The sequence below is a fragment of the Python bivittatus genome, unplaced genomic scaffold (assembly GCF_059951505.1).
Source record: "Python bivittatus isolate LINGU-HERP-01145 unplaced genomic scaffold, Pbiv_v1 ctg000220_np1212, whole genome shotgun sequence".
In the NCBI taxonomy this organism is placed as follows: domain Eukaryota; kingdom Metazoa; phylum Chordata; class Lepidosauria; order Squamata; family Pythonidae; genus Python; species Python bivittatus.
The window spans coordinates 21,433,476-21,450,327 of NW_028277048.1; the positions used below are offsets into that span (position 1 = coordinate 21,433,476).

Consider the following 16,852-nt stretch of genomic DNA (forward strand, 5'->3'; position numbering starts at 1 on the left):
TTTACTACTTGCTAGGTGTGGGCAGTACTATCCATTTGATAAGAATTTGTTTTTAATCTGTTCAAATGTGTCTAATTCTCGGAGACTGCCTGGAGAAGTCCCTGCAGTTTTCTTGGCAAGATTTTTCAGAAGTGGTTTGTCCTTGCTCAACCCTAGGGCTGAGAGAGAGGGACTGGCCCAAAGTCACCCAGCTGGCTTCGTGCCTAAGGCGGGGCTAGAACTCACAGCCTCCCAGTTTCTAGCCTGGTGTCTTAACCACTACACCAAACTGTTGTAATGTTGTAACCCATTTCCCGTACTGTGTTCTTAAATACATGCAAGAATATGTAGTTGTTCACATTTAAGTATGTCATTTTGGACGTGTTTTCTCAAAAAATTGCACATTTTTAGAACGTGCTTCTAAAATGCATTTTACAGTACATGAAACACACACACACACACACACTTATAATTTTTAAGTCAAAAACTGAATCATGAATTTAATCACGTGTTTCTGAAAATTGGACATGATTGAACGGGAAAAAAAAATGCTAAAGGAATATTCCATTCCAATCTGCAGGTTCATCTGGAAGTTGAGTGTCATGTCATCTGGCTTTGAAATATAGAAATCTCCCAGCACTCCCAAGTTTCACAGTCAGTGAACTAAATTATGGGGCCTTTTCATGCTTCAGCTCACAACTCAGTAGAACCTCAAAAATCTTATAAAGCAAGTATTGATTTAACTGTGGGAGAGACATGTTGAAACTACCAAGTTCTCAGATGAGCACAATATAAATGGAATAAGGGAAAGTTCCTTATAACAGGTCAAACTGTCCAACTATTGTAATATAATCTACTACTGAAGTAAGTAACCTGATGCCCTCCAAATGTTCTGAGTGACATTTCCCATGGTCCCTTGCCATTAGCCATGGGGCTGATGGTTGGAATATAAAACAACTGGAAGGCACCAGGTTGCCTATACTTAATCTACTTTAGCTGGCAGTGACTCTTCAGAGAATACATTTATTGTCTTTCCCAGCAATAGCAACTAAGTTATATATCCTTGGGACTGAATGTGTAATTGCACCATGTTTACTAGATGCTGTATTGGTGAGATATAACCTGATGCCTTAGAAATATCACTGCAGAAAACAAAAAACCATAACACAACCGAATAATGTTCTATAGTATTCTAAACAATTAACACCAACATTCATGTTCAATTTCATATTCTGAATTTTTGCTCAATCCTTCACACTCAAGGGAGTGTTGTATATCCCTACTACAAATGTGATTTCTTTCCATCCCTCTATCCATCCAATAAATCTGTTTGTCTCTAAGCAAATATATGTTTTTGCCTTCATCTGTGTCTTTACCCCCTCATATATTCATTTCTCTCTCATTTTGCATTACATTGGTTGAATGTAATGTCACCTTGTCCATGAGAGAAGGGAATTTGTTTTTGAGAGTCTTGATCTGCTTCCTCTCCTCTTTCCTCCCCTCTTGGATGGTTGGATCACCTTCTAAGTTGAGAGGTCATGGGAGATTTTAGGTAATAGTTACTTCTTGAATATGACCAACCTCAGGTCCATGGACAACAAAAGCTTATGGAACATCTAGCTACACCCAGTCCACCACCTAAACAAAATCCATCATCTCCTTCTCCACAGCTCAGCCTCCAGCTCCCCCAGATATGCCACTAAAACCAAATCCACTGTCAGATGTTTTATCAGAAGCAAAGTCTCTACCACTGCACAGATTACCACATCTGCTGATGGTAATCCTTTTGGTGCCACCAAAATTATAAAGTCTCTTGCTGCTAAATATGCCATCACCAATACTGATCTTTTCATAGCTTCCTTCCTTGAGCTCTGCTCTGCCCTCCCCCTCCCCCCACCCCCAAGTGCTATCTACACCAGCTTGGGCAAGAGAATGTAAAATGAAGCCAAATCTATTGCAGTTGAGCTCAGTAATAAGGACTGCACTGAAATCTTTGCTATCCCCACTTCCTCCTCCTCTTTGATATTATAAAATTGTTGGCTTATCTTGATGAATGGCTCCTGAAACCTTAGGAAATCTCTGCTGGAAGAACATTTAAATCTATCCACTTATATCCTTCAAGGCACTAAGCTGATGTAGAGAATCAGGGAGGTGACCTTGAGGGAAAGAGGCAAGAACTATTACATAAGCAAAGAGCGCTGAGACATTCCATAAGTCCTGAGAAACAAAATAGTACTTGGAAGAGACAGGCAGGCTCCTCTCTGATTCACTGGGATATAAGAGGGAGGGGAGGTAAAGTCCAATCACACTTGCAAGATTCTGCAATTACAGTCTATCTCAAGAAAGTATATTTCTACTCTTCTCATGGAGTCTTTTTCCTGATCTGGTCTACCCTGAATGGCTGACAGCTTGCCTGCTCTTTGAATCAAAAGAACATTTCAGTGCATTCATTATCTTGACATACCTGGAAAGCACCTATCTAATTGGGCACTGGATTTAGCACATAGGTTCAGGTTATACGTCACTTCATTGCCTGGGACCTTTAACCCCCAAAATGCTACATAATTCAGTTTATCCCAACCTGGTGCCCTCTGCAAGTTGGCTTCCAACTCCTAAAAACAGTGCTGGCTATCTTGGCTGAGAATTCTGGAAGCTGGTTCTAACATGCCTGGAATGCACCAGGTTGGGGTGTGTCACTCTAACTAGAAGCTACCAAGTATCATAAGGATGTTTCTACATTCCCTTATGCCCAAGAGAAAAGGCCAACTTCTGTGCATTATTACGAATTCATGCAAATGGAAATGTTGCATTTGAAGAAGAAAAAGGGGATGATCAGCTTCTGGTGTTGTTAATTTATGTGCAGTATTTGTTGATTTATAATACCTTATTGCATAACATAGAGTAACTCCAAAACGAATGTGTCTTCTTAATGTTCTGTGTATTGCCACAGAGCTGGAAAACATTTTAAAAGGCAAGTAGACAAGGGATAACCATGGAAGGGTGACCATGTCCACCCTCATTGTATTTGATTTATTCATGAGTTTATTTATTTGATATGATTGTACTGATCTTCATGGAATGGATTCCAAGGTGGTATACAATTTAACCAGAATATAAACATAGTAATAGAATTTCCTTCACAATCATTGCAGACTGAAATGCACAACATTGCATGGTCACACGGTCGTTTCAGAAAGGCCAGCATCATTAGATAGCCCACATGTCTGTGAATGCACCGGAGCATATTGGTTGTGAAAAGAAAGAAAGATCCAGACCCTGTCATAGATATTTACAAGCAAATTACTCTTTTATTTTATTTTATTTTATTTTATTTTATTTTTTTCCTGTTAGTCAACCTTGGATTTGTACAAGTCAAGGGAAGGAAGGAAGGAAGGAAGGAAGGAAGGAAGGAAGGAAGGAAGGAAGGAAGGAAGGAAGGAAGGAAGGAAGGAAGGAAGGAAATCAAAATCTACTCCTAGCTAGGCCTAAGATAAAAAACTTTTACAGCTCTAGTTAGTGGCTGAAACTCCCAGAATTCCCACTGATTGATATCTGTTCCATCTTATTTATTCCCATTTAACTCACATGACTGAAGTCCAAAGCCCCTGTCTCTGGGGGGGAAAAATTGGCATTAATGAATTAATGTAAATAATTATATGTACAAGTCCAAGGCAGTCAAAGGTTCCCACATGATACCAGCGAAATACCCATGGTATCCACAGATCAGCTGCCTAGATGGGAACTCACTTCTTAGTCCAGATCATTGTTTCTCAAGCTTGGCCTCTTGAAGTTGTTTGGACTTCATGGCTGGCTGGGGGATTCTGGGAGTTCACACATCTTCAAGTGGCCAGGCTTGAGAAGCACTGGTCCACATGGTTTTCGTCTGATGGGCAAGAAAGGGAACAGATCAGGTTTTTCAGCTGTAAGGAATGCTTGTTTCTAAACAGTATATCGGACTGGAACTCTTGGCTGAAGTCATTCCAGAAGCTGTTTAGTAGCAGAGGGGTTGGGTTTGACTTAACCTTACCTGGAAAGGAAATGATCTCCTTCTCTGTGTAATCAGATCTGTCTGGGAGCAAAGGAGGTGACGGGAAAAGGAGAGCTCGCTTGCTTGGCTCACCTCAAATTCCCAGGGCACCTCCTCCAGCCTACCTGTGTTGGGAGGAATGCAATGCAGGCTGGGGAAAGCCAACTCCAGAATAGCAAAGAGTAGGAGGGATTTACAAGAGACATTTTAAATGGAAAAAAGAATGCACAATGGTGGTTGTTATTGAACACCCTCTGCCAGTTCAGGCTCTATGCAAGAAATGGCAACTGAATAGGCATATTCAAGAGGAGTTGAAATGGGTAGGGGTGGGCAATCTTTTTGCAGTCAGGGACTAATGTGTCTTTCCCCACCCCCAGTTATTTTCAGCAGCCAGAAGCCTGCGGGGGGCGGGGGGGATAATATTGTGATGTCACACAATGGCTGATTTCTCCCCATTTGGGGTATGTTCAGTCAGTCTTTCTGTTCAGTTTCAGCCAAAAGGATCCAGTGGTATAATGCACCTTATTTCTTAGCTCTCCTGCTGGAAATCCACAAAAAATTGCACCACCAAGGTTCAGCAATTTGATTCCGTTCCAGAAACCATTTCAAAGGCTGAACCAGATTAAAAGGCTTGGCTTGCAAGGTTCCTGTTTCAGTATCTTACAGGCTTGTTGTTTTCAAAACTGAGTTCTTAGACAGAAATCCTGAAACAAAGATATGTGATTTCTTTTCTGGCCCTATATCTGCAAAAGTGTTTGGAAGGCACAGTCCTTTTGCCTTTAATAATCAGGGAGCAACAGAATTTCAGCAGTGAATGCAATGGAGAATTTGTTTCTTCTTACTATCAGCAGAACCGAAGCTCTATTACAAAAATAGTGGTTTGTTGCAAAAATGTCATAAGTAAACTAGCAGAGGGCATGGTCAAGCTATAAGTAATTCTGCTAAACATGAACATAGTCAGTATAGTCCTCTCCACTTTACTCATATATATATAAATATATATTCCCACATTTATTATTTTTATAAATAACTCAAATCAGTGAACATACCTAATACTCCTTCCTATTTTCCTTGCAACAACAACCCTGTGAGGTGAGATGGGCTGAGAGAGAGGAACTGGCCCAAAGTCCCCCAGCCAGCTTTCATGCCCTCACCCTCTCCTGCTTTCTAGCCTGGTGCCTTCACCACTAGACTAACTGGCTCTATTTCCATTGGGTTCAGAAGTTATTATTCCCCCTATGTACAAGGTTTCATTGCAGTCCTCTTACCTGATGTGTAAGTGTATATTCCCAGAATGCTTTGAAGATTTTGTTCAGTTATCAATTTGAAAGTGAACTGACTTAGTTGTACTTTCCAAACTGATAATAAGAGCACAATGGATCTACCTTATCCTAACGTTTCTGGATTTTTGCCCTGCAATTCTCAGTTCAAAAATTAAAAAACAAACAATCCAAAATGCAAATAAAATGTGTACTTCAAGGCAAAAGGCACACAGATATGCGTATCTTGATGGATGTTTTAAAACAGGGACTTACATACTTTTAAAATTCTACATTGTAGTAGGAAAGGGATGGTACTGTCACAAGGATCAGACTCCTTCTTTTTCTCTGTTTCATTTCCAAGCCAGGAATTCCAATAAAACTCACCAGACAATCAGTGAAGGTCAAAGAAAATATTGTTTATTCAACCCAAAGTTATCAAGTAACCTTGAGAGGGCATCCCCAATGGACTGCTTCTCCATCTCCCTTTTTATAGGTTTTTTTAGTTTGAAGATTTAGCCAATTACCACCAATGGAATGGAATGTGTTAGCTTATTACAAACAAATGTTTCCTCCTGTTAGAGTTAAAGCAAATGCCTCCTTATTTATAGTTAAACAGAATCTCTTTATCTAGACCTAAAACAATGTCTTTTTAAATGGGCATTTTATCTCTCCTATACATGCATTTTTCTATGCATATGTCTTCCTTTACATAGGTTTTGCTATGTGATGTCTCTTTTGTTTCTAATGGAGAAGTCAGCTTTTATTAATGGCATTACTACTGCCTATCCAGCCTTTCCTCTTAGTTTGCAAACTTATTGCAAACAAATAAGAAAAATATTCCAGCAGAAAATTATACAGTACTTGAAGCTCCATCACAGGTGAGAAATAGTCTGCTTTATTATGCAAAACATTTTAAAAAAATACTCTAGTATGCTTGGACTGGTATCTGTAGCTTTTAATATTTCTTGGTGTTCTTTTTTTTTTTCTTTGATATTAATATTTCCATTTTTGATGCAAATGGTCTCCAACCTGCTGCCCATGACCTCCTTTGGGCTTCTCAGGTTCTCCACACCATATGCCACTTTCCTTTTCTCTTTCCCAAGTATGGGGACACTTTGATCTACTGGAACTCAATGCAATGACCTTCACCTGGAGTGGACCAATTTTCCACATGGATTAACATCATTCCCATGATGACGTCATTACACAGATGATGAGAATCCCTATGGATGAGTACTCTCCGATTTAACTGACATTTGCAAATAATGAACAACCTCTCCCAATTAGTCACGGCACCTCTCCCCAGTCTCTCTGTTCACTGGAGAGAACAGGTGTCCTTCATGATGTTTGCCAATTAAGACACAATTCCTATTTGCCTGATATTTTTAACTTGCTAATATGCTCTTTATCTAACAGTTTATCTAATGGGCTTATTGTCCTTTTGTTTTAGTTTTGTTTGTTTTCATGTCAACTGCTGTTTAAATAAGGGAAGCCCTTTCAGAGCTTTGGGAAGATGCAGATGCAATAAGAAAAGAGGAGAACACAATGTACTTTGTGTGCATTTAGTTTATTACCCCGAGACAGAAAACTACAGCAAAGAGCAAAACAAGCAGATGTAGTGTCATGAACAGAGAATTGTCAGAGTGCCCAAAAGTTTCAACCTCTTTTGGTCCTTAATAGTCAACCCTTTGGGCCTTACCCTAAAAGAAGGCACCTTCCAATAGCCAGATTTCTCCAGATACGGCCCTGGTGAACAAAGCTATAATCCTGCTGATTGGCCATTTGGTGGAGAAAGGATGTGGAGTCTGTGATCAGATCCTTGGCTCCCTTTTTTTATAGAACTGATTGGCTGGACCTTTCATTTGCTTACCAAGCTAAGAACATGTACCCTCCTTTTCTAGTTCCAGCCATGATTTTCTTTTTTTCCATTCAACTACAGCTGAGTCTAGGTTGCATATTATACCGCAATGCTCTGAAAAGTTACTGTTGGCTGCATTGGCACAGAGTTGGTCTTGGTAAAACTGACCCCATTCTGTAGCTTGTTTTGAAGGTGGCTTTTAAAGCACCCGCCTTCCTTTGAATTGTATCTATTGCACTGCTGTGATTATTACCCTACACCTTATTAGCATAAGCCCCCTATTTATTTATTTATTTATTTGTTCTGAAGAAGAATACATTTATAACTGAAAATAAAAATAGGCAGAATCAGACAGTTCTGCTTTGAAAGAAAATATTTCGGGCACATGGGTATTTTCCAATGGAATCTCCTGCGTGGAATTCTAGAAGCCTCGGTTTCACTGTGTTTTCATGGTTTCACTCTTCATGTCATTCAAGCACTGCGCCTGACACCATGTGGGAAAAGGCATTGATGTGTATTTAACCAGCAATACTGTCATACCTCATTGGGTAACATTGGTAAAGGTAGGCTCCACTCATACAGAGTGAAGTATAATTTATTCTCCAGAAATTTCCGGAATTTAGATAAAGTGGGTTGAACTAGGAAGTCTCCTTTGTGGTTTGACATATTCTGTTGGTGGCAAACTAGCAAATTCCCTACCAGGTTGAATTTTCTTAGAAGCTACCTTGCTTGCTGCCACATAATGGCTATGTTTTCATGTTATGTTAAATGTATTACCTCAGGAAAGCCTTGTCAAGTATGTCCTGTTAAATGTCTTGTCCTTTCCCTTTTGTTTCTGTGGCAAGGATGCAAGATCTTTGGAAGCTTTCACTTCATCTTTGATGATACACTGCTTCTCCTATTCTCACCTACAAACTGAAATAAACTGGGCTCTGCTCAGGTTTGAACATGCCACCTTCAAACCATGGTTGAAGAAGTTGACACATCAGACTGATCTTTTATCAAATTAATTCCAAGTCTGGATTAATGCAGCACTGCAAGCTGTAGTTAATTAAAAGCAGAAGAGAAATTTCTAGTCTCTTCTTCCCAGTCGTGAAAGAGAAGACAAAGTGAAAAAAGGAGGCCTGTGAGTCAATGACTGAATCATCATTTACCAAGCCAGCAAAGTGTGACATAACCTTGAATGCCTGTATCCCAGACCTTGATTCCTTTAGTTAGCTCTACCCATGCCCCTAAGACAGTGTTGTCCAAACTTGGCCACTTTAAGATGAGTGGACTTCAACTCCCAGAAGCTGGCTGGGGAATTCTGGGAGTTGAAGTCCACTCATCTTAAAGTGGCCAAGTTTGGACAACACTGCCCTAAGAATCTAGATAAGTTGTTCCTTTCCGCTCTTTGTGAAACTGTTCTGGCCGCTTTCCTTTCTGCAATTTTACTTTCTCTTACTGTTACTGGACTGTTTGCAGACAGTAGAACACTTTTCACTTTGACACTTGGTTTTACTATCAGTGAAAGTGGGTACTTTAATTCCTGTGGGTTTCCCTCCACAGACGCCCCCAGCCTTCTCACTGCATTCCTTTCCTTGTTTCGCAGCACTCTGAGAATTGCTTCCGGAGTTGGTCACAGCTGGGAAAAAAAACACATTGAACGGTTATTCCTGGAACACCTTTTGGGAAAAAAACAAAGAGGCAACTTGGTACTTACAGATGCTGATGGAACTTCCAGAATCTTTGCATATCCTGTGGGGGGAAGAAAAGGAGAATCACTTGTTTCTTCATGTTGATCTTCAGCCCCTGCCTTAACACTGTTTTAAGTTTATCATCTTCATTCTTTCCTCAAGAATGAATCCACCGCATTTATACACATTTATACAGAATATAAAAAGCATTACCCAATGTTTCATCATCTCTTGTGAAAATATCTTTTCTTAAAGTGCTGTTTCAGGGATTTAAAAATATATTCATATTTTACTGTTACATACATTTGGTAGTAACTGGAGTTTGGGGAAGTAAAGGTATAGGTCATACAGTGCTTGGTGACAGGGGTCCTATAAATCTTGATCTAGGATTAATTAACATAGGAGACTCACCTCTCTTCTTCTCCCTCCAACAAACTTTTGTAAGCTGCAATCTCAATATCAAGAGTCAACTTCAAATTCAGGAGCTCCTGGAAGTCAAGTAATAGGGTGGCCAGTTCATCCTTGCCATTTCGAAGGGCCTCCATCAACTCAGTGAATTTCTGTTGGGCTTCTTGAACGGCTTGCTCACCTTCTTTGGTTGCCTCAGTAACTGTCTTCTGGAGCTCTTCATTCTGTAAAGGTGGTAGGATTGGACATATTATTTTATTTATTAATTGATCATATTTATTGAACATATTTATATAGCTGCCCATCTCACAAAAGAATGACTTGGGTGGCGTACAACACATATTATCACCCACTTCTTAGTGCCACATATCCAGATTGCAACCCTCCAGCAAGTGGATCTGGAAATGTGCTAGTGCTCATATCCTTGAAGAACATGGGCCAAAATCTTTGCTTCATTCATTCAATGGAAGAACAAGGACATCCATGATTTTAGTAGTTGCGATTACATCTGGTAAGTCAGGCTTTGTCCTTCCATAAGCTATCCTCTTTTTTTTCCCTGGGAAATCCAATGCAGAAAATATAACTTTTGGGCAGCCTGGCAAGTCTTCTCTAGGCCTGGAAGTTGAGCATTCTGGAAGGGAGACCATCATGAAAGCCCCTGAGTGTAGACTGTAGACTAGACTGGGAAGTTGAAAACCATCTGGCAAAAAAAGTCATGGGAAAGCAGTTGTGTAATCTTGCCAAGAAAGCCATATAGTTGTGTCCATGTAGCCATTAAGAACTGAGCTCAAGATTGAGAGCATCTTTATCAGAACAACAAATGTTTGGTAATATGGGCTAATCCAGTTCCTGCATATGCTACTGTGAAATTTACCTCCAACACACAGACATAACATTCAGACAGACCTCACCATACTAGGTATTGGGAGTTGTTATACCTGTGGAGCATAAATATCCTGTGACATGTAAAAATGTTTTTGTATAGAATTGGAAAGAATATTAAAAAATAAAAGATTATTTGCATATTCAAACAAATAAAAGTTCTACTTTTCACCTTAAAAAGTCAATTTTTAAAAATGATTTAATTTTTAAAAATTTTTCTTATCATGCCAAAAGCTATAAATATTACAGCTGCTTGCGAAAAGAAGAGATTCAAGTTCTTCTAAGAAGGTCTTATGATTACTACTAGGTTTCATATATCCAATATGTATCATGCTTCTTAATGTTTCACAACTAGTGTTTGTAATGTCCTTGTCTCTTTACTAATTACACAAAACTAATAGAATAAATTCAGATTCTGGGACTGAAAATAGTAAGGACAAATAAGCTTCTTTATATAAAGAGGCATCTTACATATATTCTATAGTACTCATGCATGAATTATTCTATTGCTAATTTGAAGTTTGGATTATTGTAAACAAACTAGTGGTCTAATTTGCAGTACACCAGTCTTACCTCCTTCTGCAACCTCAGCAGTTCACACTGGACTTTCTCAATTTGTTTGATAAGTTCTGAAATCTGCTGCTGTCGATTCTTCAGATCCCCTTGGAAACTAGATCTCTTACTTTGAGCGTCTTCAAACTAAGGGTGTCAATGTAATAGGTTTTTATGAAATTATCATAATCATATGTTTACATTGATGCCACTTTTCCATGCTAACCATGTTCAAAGTGGCTCATGGCATAAAAATGCTATAACATAACATTACAAGACAATTTACTAACAAAGCAATTTTCTTTTGGGAAAAAAAAACCTTTCTAAATGCAAAGTAAGACTATGCAACCTGCTGAAATTTATATTAATGTTTAAGAGATTTTTTAAAAAAAAACTTAATCCAAATTACTACAAAAATACCTCATCTTAATAATAATTGTCCTGGGAACTATTCCTAAGAACTCTGATGGTCTCAGGTTGCCCTCATCAGCAATCTTTGAAGTTAGGGGCCTAGTTTACCCTTTCAAGTCAGTTGAAGATGAGACAGAAGAACAGATATCAGCTCTTGCAGGGTTCAATGTCTGATACTTTTCCCCGTAGCTACAAGCAACAGAGTCCTACCATTTAGCAGTAGATTGTTGGCCATGCTTCTGCTGAATGGGCAGTTCAAAAACAAGATCTCCTTATTGCTTGCCTGGGATGTCTATCAGTCTTACCTAATCCTTTTCTTCCAATAAGTTAGTGAGAAAAGTCTTTGTCTGGGCAAGTAGGCAGAATGGAAGCCATTCAATCCCACAACTCAAGTATACATTGTACATACACATTCTTTGTGGTGGTTACAGGATATTTGCTGACATTATGACAGTTCCACTGCAACATTTCTTTGAGTGAGGAGCAAGGATGTACCAACAGAAGAGAATATAAGTAGCTCAGGTTGAACTGTGGAGTCCTTGGTGTTCTCTGAGTTTGGTTGTTTTCTTCTTCTGCCAGTTCACTAGGCATTTGTATATGAAATGGGAAGCAGCCCCTTTCTTATGAGCAATGCCCTATAGTGTCACACTTTAATAAGGTAGATTGGTAATCAATCACCAAGGAAGCCACAAACATATACAATGCTATATTAAAAAAGTTAGCAAAAGTGACAAGAGAAATAAGCGAACAGTTTGCGAACAGATAGCATTTCACCTAGCAAGTAACTCTTGTCAGTATTGCATTATACTTTTATCAGCAGGTCTTTTTTTTTTTTTAACAAATAAAAATTACCAACTTTTGCACTAATGTGAAATACCTTGTTTTGGTAATATTTATCTGCCTCAGCTTGACTTCTCTGCACAACTTCCTCATATTGTTTTCGGATTTCAAGTATGGCGCTGTTCAAGTCAAGGTTTCTACTGTTGTCCATTTTCACAACCACATCCATGCCTTCTTCTTGTTTCTCAAGCTGTTCTTTCTCCTAGATGTTGATTCAAATGCACCGTCAGTTCCCTAGCCTAGGCCAAGTGGAGGTCATGTGAAGGAAGGATCTCTTCAGTGGATCTCTTCCTACTTACCTTCTCATACACACATTTCAGGAACTGGATCTCTTGGGCCAGGAGACTGACTTTCTTCTCCAGCTCTGCATTGTTTGAAGAGATACAGGCTACGTCCTAAACAGATGACATTCTCATATTATATTCTTTTTAGTGGGATGACTTCCAAGGGAAGGGAGGGAATCAGAGTTCACTTAAACTATCAGAAGTATCAAAAGTTATTTTAAAAATTTAAATAAATAACAGAATAATTTCATGTTTTTTAAACCTATTTTTCCCAGGTTTCATGTCAGTTGATTCTATGTGTTGGCCCTTAAACTCCACCCACAACTGGATATCTCCTTTTGTGCCAAACAATTTATTCTATTATTTGCAAAAACATTAAGTAGAGAATGTGGGTCTTCTTGTTTTTGAGTAAAAATACTCCACTGTTGAGGGAACTTGCTTCTTCTTTTCAGCTATTTGTGTTAATTAAACATGTCATACAAAAAAATTGGAAATTTGAAAGGTGGAGCAAATAAAATGTATTTAAATACATGCATAAAGAAAGTTCTTGGATACATGAACGGGTGACTTCATTTTTAATAATTATTGCCATTTTCTTCCATATCTAATTTATTTCTGCATTCATCTGAGAGTTTTTTTAAAAAAATGCATGAATATGTGCTTTTAATTATAGATTTTTAAACTACATTTTCATAACATATTTCCTACCAAAATATAAAATACAACAACAGTTGTAACTGTATTTTATAGATTCTGTGTTCACATGATATACTAAACTTGTTTAGTTGTTGCTTGGTTTATGAAATTAAACCAATTACTTAATGGATCGAGACCCTGATCCATCAGCTAACTACATTGGAAGGTATAGTGGTTGGTGGAAGGTGAGTGGTTCATACAGCATGCTATGACTCATAAAAAGTCTAACCAGGGTAAATTAACCAAGCTTAATGGGGTGCATAAATGGTAGCAAGAAATGGGTTGCATTTGGTAGCAAGAAATCATTTCTGATTTTTGGATCAACTGTTTTGCTTTCCAGAACCCAATAAAAGGAGAGAAAAAGAGCATCATATGGAATAGTGGAAAGAATGTGAAATAGATGCACCACTAAATTGGATGGAAATAGTATTGGATGAATAATAAAAAAATCCATGCACTTTACATTTGTAAAATGATCCTACCTTAGTATTTGAATATCCATCCAGTGTATAACTTAGAAGATTTTATTAATCAGCATAGCTATTTATCAATCATCTATTATAAACATACTACTCCAAATACACCATTGCAAATGTATGATTGCTAAACTATACTGCAATGCTATTATAGGATATATTGCTAAACTATACTGCAATGCTATTATAGGATATATTATCCAAAATATCAGGCTGATTTGTTGACACTGAAAATATTATTTTTTTCATTCTTGTTAAATATTGGCAGGTTTGGATTGCCAGAAGCATAATGAAAAATAATGATGATGGTCGCAGTAACATCTGAGAACTATGAGAATTTTTTTCAAATGTAACAACTATTCCTTCACTCATGATTTTGGTTTTATTTTATTTTTTTTAACTAACTGCACTTAAGAGTTGTTCTGCTTACCTTCCTAAGTTCTGTAACCTCTTTCTCTGCTGCAACACGCTGGTTCGCTTTCTCTTCATAACTAGAAGGAAGGAACAAAAATTAGACTCATCTAGCAGTATAACAGAGAGGAAGATGAATAAACAGTAAGCATGTGGGACATCTGGTCATAGCGTTCCCAATGAGATGATGCGTATGGTGGTTCCAAATGCTCCTATATATATCACTCCCAAAATATCCCAGAGAAATAGGACTAGGGAAATAATCCTTGACTGACACATTGGCAAATGGTTTCATGCACAGAAAACTCAGTCCCAGTTATTTCTACTTAAAAGGAATATGTAACAGGTGATAGTAGATTGTTCTTCCTGAACACATGGCTTTTTATTAACAGAACCGACAATAGTGGACTAAACAATTTAGGGCAATGACTCCATGTTCCAAAATGCCCATACAATTTTCCCAGCTCTATGTATGACCCATCCTCACATTCATTCCATGGCATGGTTGATTCTTGAAATACAACCAGATATCATTATTGTTCCTCCACTGTTCAGCATCAGGACTTTTGACTGAAAAGGCCTTCAGCTACCTTGGGACAAAAGGAAAAGGGAGCACTAGACTAGGAGAAAGCTCTTTGACAAATTCAGGTAGAAAGACCAATGATCTCCTTCTCAGAAAGTCACTTCATGTGTTTACCTGCATATGCTACATATCCTAAACTCACATAAAACAGGAATTAGTCAGGGCAATCTTATACATGCCTACTCAGTTGCAAGCCTCATTATCTTTGGTGGAGCTTACTCCCAAGTAAACAGGGATCACCTCCACTGCACTCACTGCAGAGTCATTATGAAGCACAAAGTCTATGTCATTTCTTATCTTCTCTGAATAATTCAAGAACTCACTTGCGCTTGGAGTCTGCAGTCTGTGCCTTTGAACTTTCACTATCACTTTGCAGTTTCTTGTTCGTTTGGCACAAATCTTCCAGCATGTTCCTCAGTGCTGCAATATACTGTTCAAATAAAAGCTCTAAGTTTTCTGTAGGTGATTTATCTTGTTGTTGCAGGAGGCTCCATTTAGTTTCTAGCAGCTGGTTCTTCTGTTCCAGGGACTGCACCTGAAACCCAAAGTGAAATCCATCCATAAATCCATCAGTACATAAAAGCAATCCATCAATCAAAGCTGGACACACATTCTGTTTCATAGGATACTTTGCAATTCAAACACCATTTTAGCAGTCCAACATAACAAAGATGCAAACTGTATTATTGGGTTGATACAGGGGTAATCCATTTTTTTCCAACCCCAAATGGAAGCCAAAGTCAAAGCAAGGAGTAATCTAGAAGGCAGAACATGTATTAGAAAAGGTTGAAAGAACAGAGCTTGCTTAATGTAAAATAAATTATGGCAGGGACATGGCATGGCAATCATTCTCATGACTTCAGTCTTGAATATTAGCCCAGTAAAGTTACTGGCTCATAAACAAAATATTTAGTGGACCACAATTATTATTACAAGTTGGTTCAACTTGTTAAAATGTCTAGGTTTGCTTCCATAGGAACAATTTACTCAACATGTGTAACCAGGCTATGGATATTTCCAAATACACTTTAAAAGATGTCAGGAAAAGAGAAGGAATAATTATTCAGTCCAATTTCAAAGTAGTTAGAAGAGTCTGTGTAAACCCTGGATTCTAGCAGTTCAACTCAGGTGATCACTATATGGGTGACAGAAGATAACCAAAAATAGCAATGGGCATTACAGAACAATATTTGGACAGAGACTGTTACCTTGTCACCAGAATAAGAACTCTTAGTGCAACAGTAGCCTTAAATGATGAAAAACATAGGATCAGCCTAAAAACTGCACCAAAGTTTACTAGCAACCCTGGTTTTATCAGTGGCATAGTCGAGTAAGGAACTTTAAGCCTTCAGATTTGAGGGTCTCACCTGATCAATGAAACATGCAAATTTGCTGTTAAGGTTCTTCATTTCCTCCGACTCTTTGCGTTTCTCTTTCTGGATCTCAGGGGAGATACTGACATGGAAAGGCTCCAACAGCTTTGGATCAACACGTACTCCCTGGATGCTGTATCTCCTTTGTACTCCCTGGCCTCCACTTCCACAGGTACTGCTCTTGTAGCTTCCGCACAGGGATAAAGTTGTCCTTCCTCTACAGTTAGATGTTTTCGTGCTGCTCCAGGAGCCAGGACGGAGCCAGGAGCTTGAGCTACTTACACTATACTGGGTAAAGGGGCTTTGAGCATTTTGTTGGCTGCCTGCTAAAAGCTGACGGCTCATGTTGCCTTGCTCTGATGGAAGGGGCTGCAGAGGAGAAGGGCAAAGATCTGGATATTAGACACCTCCAATGGAGAACTTTGAATTGGCCTCTCTTTTATGTATTTGAGGATCTGGGCTTGGTTGCATAAGAAGATGAGGATTCATGTGGTTGGAATGCCTGCCACCAAAACATGATCTTCAAGAAGCTAGGCGGCAAGCAAACCAGAAAATAAAGGTTGAAATTAAAAATGTCATGACTTGCAAACTTATTCAGAGGATATTGCTTAATTAATTTGCTTTTTAACCCTAATTATAGTCTAGTCCAAAACTTTATCCCCCAAAAGATCTTCATAGACTGACAATAACATCTGTGGTTCTTTTTATATTATGATGGGAGAGGACACTTTTGTGTCTATTACTGTTATATCAAAGGTATGGATCAAATTGTTGAAGAATTAAAAAGAATGCATGAAAAAACCTAGGTCAACGTGGAGGTCCACAGCAAAATAATAATTATCCGGTAGCACTCAGTAATTTGAAGATGCGTCAGGCCCTTGTACCAAATACCTTCTCTTCTCACGCATTGCCTTCACTCCTGACAGTGCATTGTGCAGCTGCCCTGAGTCCACCAATACAGCTCCTTCAGACAACTCTGGGAAGAATGATTATATGTTGTTCACATTATTATAATGGAGGATTGCAACCAGTTACGTGATAGGTAAGGCTCCAGGTTTAATTCCAGACAATCCTTATTTCAAAGATTTCAGATCTTCAGTAAGCAGGACATGACACTCGACTGAGATTTTAATT

The 16,852-nt window shown here is 38.6% G+C and overlaps 1 protein-coding gene across 1 annotated transcript; it reads right to left on the minus strand.

Moving 5' to 3' along the window:
• Positions 1-8,689: 8,689 nt before the first annotated feature.
• On the minus strand, positions 8,690-16,063 carry LOC103057137 (keratin, type II cytoskeletal 75-like). The gene is made up of 8 exons (XM_088138490.1): positions 15,713-16,063; positions 14,669-14,880; positions 13,782-13,842; positions 12,195-12,290; positions 11,933-12,097; positions 10,666-10,791; positions 9,214-9,434; positions 8,690-8,750 (listed from the first exon to the last, which is right to left on the minus strand). The coding sequence occupies exons 1-8, from the start codon at positions 16,061-16,063 to the stop codon at positions 8,690-8,692; spliced, it is 1,293 nt and encodes a 430-aa protein (XP_087994616.1).
• Positions 16,064-16,852: the final 789 nt, after the last annotated feature.